The sequence below is a fragment of the Haliotis rufescens genome, unplaced genomic scaffold, assembly GCF_023055435.1.
Source record: "Haliotis rufescens isolate VD_foot unplaced genomic scaffold, xgHalRufe1.0.p SCAF_31, whole genome shotgun sequence".
Taxonomy (NCBI): Eukaryota; Metazoa; Mollusca; class Gastropoda; order Lepetellida; family Haliotidae; genus Haliotis; species Haliotis rufescens.
In genome coordinates, this window is record NW_025964013.1 from 5668553 (window position 1) to 5678847 (window position 10295).

The following is a 10295-nucleotide window of genomic DNA, read 5'->3' on the forward strand; positions in this document are numbered from 1 at the left end:
TCTTTTCCAGAATCAACAAAGGCAATGTTTTCATTAGATATACAGTGCAACAGTTCTTTGAAGAGTGAAAATGTCCAACAACTGGGGATGATGGTGAATGTATTTATATGTTATTCATGCTTTACTAACTTATTTGAGATTCATGTCAATATTTCTCATGGTGATCCCCATACTGTCACTTTAGTATGGACCTTGTTCATTAAAAGGGGGCGATGGGCTAGCCTAATGGTTAAAGCGTTCGCTCGTCACGCTGAAGGCCTGGGTTCGATTCCCCACATGGGTACAATGTGTGAAGCCTAATTCTGGTGTCCCCCGCCGTGATATTGCTGGAAAATGCTTAAAGCGGGGCAAACCCATACTCACTCTCTTCGTTAAAATCGTGTTCCGTACTAACTTCAACATCTGACACTGGCCAAACAGAATTTCAAAAGAACACATGGTTAAATAAATCCTAGGAAAGTCATTCTTCTAGCAATCATGAACACAGTGCATTCTAATTCCTATTTTTATTAATTCTCAAAATTTACTCAAACAAGTCACCTTTATAAGTTTCAGAATGAAGTGTTTGCAGATCTTCCTAACGTCACTGCAGTTGAAGTCTCGGTTGTGTAAGTAGTCAGTTCAGGTAACGTTTGCTAATAAATTAGTTGGCGGGCTACATCTTTTGGAACATGTCATGACAGCATAATGTTGGCTGTGATCGAAGCAAGTTTGTGTCTTGTCACATCTAACAATTCGACTGCATGAATTAAATTTACTCCTATGAATAAAAAATATCTTGAGGAGTTCATTTCCTGACATAAGTAACAGTAAAACAGTTATGTGTTCGCGTGGTTGCAACAAAACGAGAATATATCTTATCACTAATATCGGCAATCACGTTTGAAACATTTCTAGTTTAAATCTAGACCTCAAGATGGCGAGATTTGCATCTATACATGTTTGTCCTCTTGTATATTCTTTATACATCGAAGAAGACCGCCGCCGTGGTCTAGTGGTAGAGCGTCCGCCCGGATAGCGGAAGGTCCGGGGTTCGATCCCCGGGCGCGTCAAACCAAAAGACGTTAAAAGATGGTACTTGTTACTCTGTCTGGCGCTCGGCATTAAGGGGCTAAAACAAGGACTGGTCGGCTCGGAGTCAGTATACTGTGTCTGAGTGGGGTATTCATGTTAAACTGCGTCATGGTATCTCAGTGTGCTAACACTATAAATCGGCATCAGTCCGGGATAGTACAAGCAGGCACACACACGTGCATGCACGTCGCTATATAAATGAAATCATCTTTGACGCGACGTTAAACCCCATTTCACCTCACCTCACCTTGAAGAAATCATGCCAATGCTCAATCAAGCCAACAGAGAACAACATGAAGCGGTGTGTCTGTCTTGAGACTGGCGTCATTGTAGTTAGACTGATACTAAAATAGATGTGATGTAACAGTCTGTAGTGAAAAGTTCAAATAAAATACTCCCGTGAGTAACATTGCTTCGCGTTACATGAGCAATTTACATAGAGAGCAAATATGTGTAAATACGTCTTTGCAACACCTCCGAAATAGCTGCAAATTTAATCATGGGGTAATATTACTTTCGTAAAATAAATGCGTTCACAGTTTCATGAATATATTTAATCACTTAAATCAACATACATGATTAAAATAGTACATGCGTTCGGGGCAGCTGTGCATAGGGGACGGTGATGTAGTCTTGTGGTTAAAGTGCTAGCTCGTCAAGTCGTCGAAGTGCCGGGTTTGAAGCCCACATGGGTACAGTGTGTAAAACCACTAGCGCGTCACACTTCACCTCATTCCATGTTCAATGGAAATAGATTCTTCCGTTACATTAATATACCACTGAGTAGAAGTTAAAGTACACCCGATTTTTTCATAACTATAGTAATTTGAAAAAATTGGTTGTCCTTCAACTTCTTCTCAGTATTATGTATGTCCCAAGACGCGGGTTGCCAATAGTTTGACCTCTAATTATTGATACAGATATCTTACAACTTTCTTGCTGAATAATCATCTGCTAATACGAAAATAGACTGTGAAAAATGTGATTCCGTGTACCTCTTGTCTCCAGTGACAACGGTACCCTGCTCAAAGTACACCTGATATATGTGCCTGGACATAGACAAGACCCCCGCGACAAGCTCAGGTCAACCAACAGTTTAAGAAACTTTCTGGAATCCAAGGCACCCACGTTTCTTATTCCCAATACTTCCTGTGAAGTGAATGTCTTAACACCTCGTGTCTGTGACATCGACAAACAGACTTGTCAAGAAAAATGTGGTGAGTGGGGAGTAATCATTTCTTGTGTGATTCATTGGGTAGCGGGGCAAAATAATATGTTTATATATCCTATAACGGGTAGGTTTCTCGGCAGGAAAAAACAACGGATAAAAACGAAATCCGTTGGGGTCATATAGAGATGCGAAAATCAAAGGTCAAATGAGCCTCTTCCTCTGAAAAATATCAATAGCTTCTTCTCCTCTTGAAACATGTCCATAGCCTCTTCTCCTCTTGAAACATGTCCATAGCCTCTTCTCCTCTTGAAACATGTCAATAGCCTCTTCTCCTCTTGAAACATGTCAATAGCCTCTTCTCCTCTTGAAACATGTCCATAGCCTCTTCTCCTCTTGAAACATGTCCATAGCCTCTTCTCCTCTTGAAACATGTCCATAGCCTCTTCTCCTCTTGAAACATGTCAATAGCCTCTTCTCCTCTTGAAACATGTCAATAGCCTCTTCTCCTCTTGAAACATGTCCATAGCCTCTTCCCCTCCTGAAACATGCCTTTAGCCTTTCCCCCTGAGACATGTCAATAGTGTCTTCCCCTGAAAAATTAATCTTCTCCGTTCCTGTTGGCACCGACTCGTAAGTCATAACCGTTTGAACACACACTGTAGATCAGTTTTCTGTTTCAGTGGACATCGGGGTGAACGTCACCTACAACCCATGTTCCCTATACAACGCCACGGGGGACTGTAACGACGGGTACTGCATGGCTAACAACACTGACGCAATGTGCAGGTGACAACCACAGACTTCTCATAGACCTTTATATGCTGCTGATATCTCCAGGTTATATGTAACTGTTGATTTATACATATACATAAGACTTTATGGCCATAGTCAATATTCCATCTGGACTTACAATTTCAGATGCCCATCTACTCGCAATGGTGAGTTTTGTCAGTTCCTAGCAGTCCACGCCCCGAGACCCACCGTCCCTCCAAACGATGACTACCTTGTCTCCATCTTTGTTCCTGTCGCCATCATGGCCGTGGTCGCCCTTCTAGCATCGTGCTGTGGACTAGCAATGTACCGGAGACGTCGACGAAGACGCCGTCCTCCGCTTGATGACAGGTAAGGTTGGACATGCGTGTTCTGTGAGTGAGTGCATAGGTTGTCCCAACAGTATCTCAGTATGCGGTAGATTTACTTAACCTATTCAAAGCTTGGAAAAAAGTATTCTCGGTTCTCAAACACTTGGGTCCAGTTGTACAAAGCCATCTTAGCGCTAAGAGTATCTTAAGCTTATATGAAAGTATGGTTGTTTTCTTTGCCTGACATTATCAACACAATCTGGAATCTCAACTTTAAGTTACGGCTGGACCAAACGTCAGCCAATGTCCGATGTGATAATATTTTCGCTACCCATAGTGGACAGTGGACAGTAACAGAACCTCGTGTTGGTAAAGGACATCAGAGAAGTAATATAAAGACATTAGTTGTCACGGTAGGTCTATCCATTTATTTCAGAACTCATAGTCCATGTTTGTCGGGTGTTCTACTATAAATTTGGCACTCTTCTGTACTGTCCTCATTATTGTACTGTGTGTATAAGAGAATGTCTGTGGAGACACGGGTAGGAACAGTGCCCAAGAACACAACTGCCGACCGCAAGATAGTCCCCCAGAATGCAACTGCTGGCCGCAAGATACTCCCCAGAACAGTACTGCTGGCCGCAAGATACTCCCCAGAACACTACTGCTGGCCGCAAGATAGTCCCCAGAACACTACTGCTGGCCGCAAGATACTCCCCAGAACACTACTGCTGGCCGCAAGATACTTCCCAGAACATTACTGCTAGCCGCAAGATAGTCCCCAGAACACTACTGCTGGCCGCAAGATACTCCCCAGAACAGTACTGCTGGCCGCAAGATACTCCCCAGAACACTACTGCTAGCCGCAAGATGTGTCTACATTGCGTTGGGTGGTCAGACTCTAGGACTCCAAAAGGCAAGGGACGTTTTGTGTGTGGCGGGGGCTACCGGGAGGGCAGGACATGCTTACCCTTTACCCTGGTGCCATCGCCGATCTTCAGTGATCCATTCATATCTTTTTCACCACTATTTGGCCTTTCACGCCCAGTGGAATCTGTTTCTTCAGATAGTCGACCTGATTATTCGGCCTTTGCGTTTCCTATTATTCTTTCAGTCGTGTGTTGTCTGCCTGATTACTCGATTACTTACACGCCGCGCGGCGTAAAACAGGAAACACACACTAACCCGGATGTTGTTTCCTCCCTCTAGCGCCTCGTTCACCATGCCCACAAGTACCTTCCAACCTCGTTATACCCGCAACTGGCGCCAGTTCTCTAACTTCGGCAGCATGTCCAGCATGGGAGACGCCGACATCGAGGCACCTTCGTTCCGCGGCTTCGACTACCCCATCATCTACCCCCACGACGCCGACGATGACGACGTCACTGACGTGTTTTCCAGGCATAGCTCAGACGGTGAATAGCCATAGCATAACACGTTGAAATACGTAGAAGTCATTGACCGAGAAGGTGTTAATGTATAGTAATGTCAGGATGTATGTCCAAGGCAGGCACTACACCTCGCCTGTATACCCTAACATCTTTTGTTTGTTTGTTTATTTGTTGTTTAACGCCGCACTCAGCAATATTCCAGCTATATGACGGCGTCTGTAAATAATCGAGTCTGGACCAGACAATCCAGTGATTGGCATCATGAGCATCGATCCACGTAACTGGAATATGATGACATGCATCAACCAAGTCAGCGAGCCTGACCACCCGATCCCGTTAGTCGCGACAAGCTTAGTCGCCTTTTACGGCAAGCATAGGTTGCTGAAGACCTATTCTACCCTGGATCTTCATGGGTCCCCTAACATGTACACCCTTTTATCTCTGCAGCCTCCGCCATTAACCCGGTGTGGTACTTTGATGCTCTGGACCCGAATATTGATGTAAGTCTACCCGCCATGCTAAGCGTGAATAATATACATGTCATCTCGTGCCAATGAACTTACATACTGATATTTTGTTCTGATTTGCAGATACATTTGATTTAAAGACATCGTGTTTTCTTGATAATTATCGCACTTTGTATCCGACAAAAAGCAACTTCTCACTTAAATGTCAGGTTCTGTTTCACAAGTCACACACTTACGTAAGCCTGTGTGCAGTACATGATGTTGTATACTGTTCTTCAATGACTCTGTTTATCGTCATGCATTGGATATTTGGATATTTATATATTTATTTCAGTTTCGAATCGATAGGCCTGTAGTGCAGCCAACGCCCCTAATACCGTACCGTTAATGGTAAGTTTCACAATGCTCAGTATAATAATGAAAAACGAAAGCGTATTTTTAATCTCTTAACATTGCTCAAACTGTTACAGTACTTTACATGTTTCACGTATGATACAGAATTCAAACCCGCTGTCCATTCTATCACATAGGCTTCAAGCATAGGGTAAGTGAGTAGGGATAAGAATTTATGGATGAACAACTTCTTTATTACAATTAAGAGCTACGTTGAGGTGTAGGTTCTAACACCCTTATCAAGCAAGTGATATACAGAGTATGGTTGACAAGTATAAATACAGGTAGGAGGCAATGTTATAGGGTTAGTGGTAACACTTACACTCGTCAGTTAACTACATACAGATAGTGTAGACGATGGCATCAATCAAGGTCTTGAATGACAAGAATGTTGGGGGTTTTTGGGCGAATTTTTCGATAATTATTTATTGTTATACTATTGTTTTCATTGTAGAAATACAAACATTATGAATTTCCAATACTGACAAATACAGTGTCTAGATATCCATACAGTACAATCATATTGTATTTATTAATCCTGTTTATTCCACCAACAGTGTCTGACGTTATGACTGGTTGAATTCAAGAGATTTGTGCCAAGTATTTCGGTTTTCGTCAGGAAGGCTTAGAGACGGGTGTAGGTGAAGAAACGAGGTTTCATCTCCCGGAATTGTTTCAAGGTGAACTGACGCCCCCTACCGACGTGGTTCCCAGTCGATACAGGCTGAATATACACATTTCGCATGATCAGCCGGAGGAACGCAATAAAACATTGTCAGGACAGAAACAGTTCATATTCATCATTCAGAGTCTCATCACAAGTAGAAGATTCCGGTGACAAGGCAGACGTGGTACCAATTATATGTGGCTCAAGTCACATTGTGCGCCATGCTGTCCATTGAGTGTAATAGTAAATAGGTGTCTCCAAGCGCCAAAGGCAAAATAGTGGTGACGGTCATATGAATGAATCACTGAAAATCAGTGATGACACCAGGTGTTTGCGAAAGAGAAAGTATATCCGGTAATTAAGGAATATCATGATGTTTATTTTTATTTGTTGGGAGATCTGAAGGACTGTTAATCCATGCACACATCGGATGTTAACATCAATATGATTGTTCGGAAGTTGACATCGCAATCTGTTAATATAGCTATGGTATGGTAGGTTGTTGACGTAGCTGTGCCATGTTTGATGTTGATATCGACATGCTCATTGGTTGTTGGCATCGCTATGATCTGATTGGTTGTTATACGTTGCTGTGCTCTGATTGTTTTTTTTACATCACTATGCTTTAACTGGTTGTTGCACACCGCTATGCTCTGTTCAGAGGTTGTACATCGTTATGATCTGATTGGTTGTTATACATTGCTTTGCTCTGGTTGGTTCTTGTACATCACTATGCTCTAACTGGTTGTTGCACACCGCTATGCTCTGTTCAGAGCTTGTACATCGCTATGACTCCACGTTTTCGTACATGGACGGAACCTTTAATAAGAATGTATGTGCCAAAGTGCCAAAGTGCCCATGTGTTAACTGACTATCACTAACCAATACCATCATTTCCGTCAATTATCCAATAATATATCATAGCAAAAATCATACATTTGACCCAAAAAACATAAACAATACTTAATATATACAAACTCATCCTATTTGCATGATAGGAAATATATCATAATGATCAACTGATCCAGTAAAGTTGAGACCCAATAACTTTTGCTCTCTTTACTCAAATTATGTCAAATAACAAATACTTGGTAAATTGAGGGGTAATATATCTGGACCAAATACCTTACAAGGCACCATTGAGACAAATTACAATATTTATCTTCACATTGATGCATATATATATATATATATATATATATATATATATATACACACAAATAGGTACAACATCTTGATTCGGTGCACAAAGCAACGTCCTACTTCTATTGATGCAACGTGGTCCGTACAATAGCCTTTTGTTTTGTTGTTGCTTCATTGTAACAATGGAAGAAACAAACAGATACCTGGCAACTGAGAAATATATATTTTATACATTGTTAATATTTATAATATTTTACAATTCGGATGAATAAATGAATTATGTTTTTCGTGGCGTTCTGTGTTCAACAGTGGACTGCAATGTAATCATCACTCTTCCAACTCGCAGACTGCCATGCATATCTTTTCAGTATAAGGGATGGTGGGGTAGCATTGGGGTTAAAGTGTTCACTCGTCACGCCTGGATTCAATTCCCCACATGGATACAATGTTTGAAGCTCATTTCTGGTGTCCCCCACCCTGACACTGGTGGAATATTGCCAAAAGCGGAATAAACCAATACTCACTCAATATGGTCATCAGCAGAACATTGCTTAGTGCTGCGTTAACCAACCAACAAACAAGAATTCCTGCAATGGACGAGGCACGGAAAATTCAAACACGTCTGATGAATGCACTCTTGGACACCCCACGTAAGAGTAAAACACTGAAGCCTGGACATCTGGGTGCGGTCGATCAGAAAACCTTTCATGGTCAATGGCCCACGAGTGAACGCAAAACGTAGGCTTCTTGAAATCAACATTTAGAGATGATATGTACTGAATTTATTCCTACTACAGTAGATTCCCGACATGGGTACAATGTGTGAAGCTCATTTCTGGTGTCCCCCGCCGTGATATTGCTGGAATATTGCTTAAAGCAGCGTAAAACCATACTCACTCACTCACTCACTCCTACTACAGTAAGCATTTTATAAATTAAAAGAGCATAATACATCACTGAGTGTATGATCTTGAGAGAGGTGCTGCTTACATAATGTCCCGGAGGTGATTTATTATGGCTAAATTAAAAGTCCACAAAGCAGTCTCTCACCAAACTTGTCTATTCATGTGACCGACAGATTTGATTCCTAATCAAATATCACCAGGGTTCCTTTTAGGGATGAGCATAATGCAATGCCATTGTATAACCTTTTTTTAAATTAGTTGAAAACACAAATGACAAAAAATGTCATTGAACCTCTTGATTTTATTGATTTTTATAAACTTTTCTCTGCATAAAACAGCGGAAAATACAGCTTAATAGTAGAAATCAACAGTACTAGAGAGAACAGTACTGACACTGTATTCTCATCCTAGGTATCTCCAGGGCTCACATTCTGGTAAACCTATATTTTGTTAAATCATATCTCGATTTTCATTAACATTTTACCGACCAATCAAATGTCGAGAAAAGGAAAAAGAGAATGGGAATGCTTGGTGACAAGGGACATGTTTTAATTGGCATGGAAGACATGAAGACATCCTTTCCATCAAAAATAATTCTGGGGCTTTCTCTGTATGTCAGTCAGTTTTTCAATGTTGAATTTCTCACAAACTCTAATCCATGGGACTGGTCACCATGTTGATCATACCAACCATACACTGAGGTTGGTTTGTGACTTGCATTCTGATTGGTCCGTTAGACTGGCGAAATAGCAAATCATATTTGCTAAAGAAAATCAAGGGCAGGTCATTTAAGAATGGAGAACCATGGATTGGATCCAGGCGTCAGTGTAGGTTTACCGTAATATGAGCCCTGGAGATACAGAGGATGTTGTATTCTAAAAGTGTACAAAATATACGGCAACAAGAGAACAGAGCAAAATAACATTAGAGGGTCTTCAGTGAAGACAATATATCCTCATGCACTGTTACATCCTTCCTTGTCGGAGATAACAAAGATGTACCTGCTTTCAACACAGACCGCTGCAAACTCACAAAAAGTAATCTAAAAGGGTTTATTTAAAATTGCAGTAATACCTGAACGTTTCCATACAGAATATAGATAACCAGCTTTGTCTGCTTCACGCCTAAATGCTCACCTATAACAACTGTTAAAAATACCTATCTACAATATTATATGACAGCAGTTGTTGACATAATAAAACATTATACAACAAAACAAACTAATGACCACTTTCTAAAGGAATGAATCATACAACTTTACTATCGAAAGCACTGACCAAGAAAATAAAACCAAACCAGGTGTTTCTTTGGGTACAAAACTGGTAAAAACCATGTTGGATAAATGATCAAAATTCAATGAAAAGATCAATACATCATATCCATACAACCTATTTCTTAAACTGTCAGATATATATTTTTTAAATATCTACAATAGCAGGATAAATTTGTAAAAACTTCAAAAAATGTATTTTTATTCATGAATACCTTAAAAAAACTCAAATATTACATTACCATAAGCATCAAGACTGCAGGTAAGTTCACCTGGCTGTTCCACAGTAGGTTGTGGCAAATATGGTAACCATGACAATGTTAGTGAATATTGCGCCAAGATACAGTTGTTATATCAGCCTTGGGACCAAGTAAACGAAACATTGAGTTAGATACAATCATCTTACAACATCAAATTTGTAACGCATGAACAGTTAATGTGGCATGTGGAAGGGTAAGAATGTATCATCACAAATGCAGCGTCCAAGTGAAAAAAGTGAAATGTATACATTCTTCAAACTTACAACAAACTGTAGATTAATCAGGCTACTACGCCCATGGTGCCTGCCACTTCTTGAACATGGGCAGAGCGATGAAGTTTCGTTTTGTCTATATATGGCAGAGATGCCATGATGACACTAACACAAGGCAATACCACCTTGTGAAACAGTATTCAACAAGGATGAGAAAGAAAGTATGAAAATAGTTTGTTTTTTTCAAAGTGTACCATACA

General features: G+C 40.7%; 1 protein-coding gene across 1 annotated transcript in view; it reads left to right on the forward strand.

Annotated features, from left to right (window-relative positions):
• Positions 1–6688, forward strand: part of LOC124114761 (pneumococcal serine-rich repeat protein-like) — a 27098-nt gene extending 20410 nt beyond the window's left edge. Inside the window, exons 2-10 of the mRNA XM_046475503.2 lie at positions 11–93; positions 550–608; positions 2083–2291; positions 2926–3031; positions 3164–3367; positions 4537–4742; positions 5166–5218; positions 5520–5575; positions 6136–6688. Of these exons, the coding sequence (XP_046331459.2) occupies positions 11–93; positions 550–608; positions 2083–2291; positions 2926–3031; positions 3164–3367; positions 4537–4742; positions 5166–5218; positions 5520–5573 (974 nt within the window). The 3' untranslated portion in view covers positions 5574–5575; positions 6136–6688. The remainder of the gene's footprint in view (positions 1–10; positions 94–549; positions 609–2082; positions 2292–2925; positions 3032–3163; positions 3368–4536; positions 4743–5165; positions 5219–5519; positions 5576–6135) is intronic.
• Positions 6689–10295: the final 3607 nt, after the last annotated feature.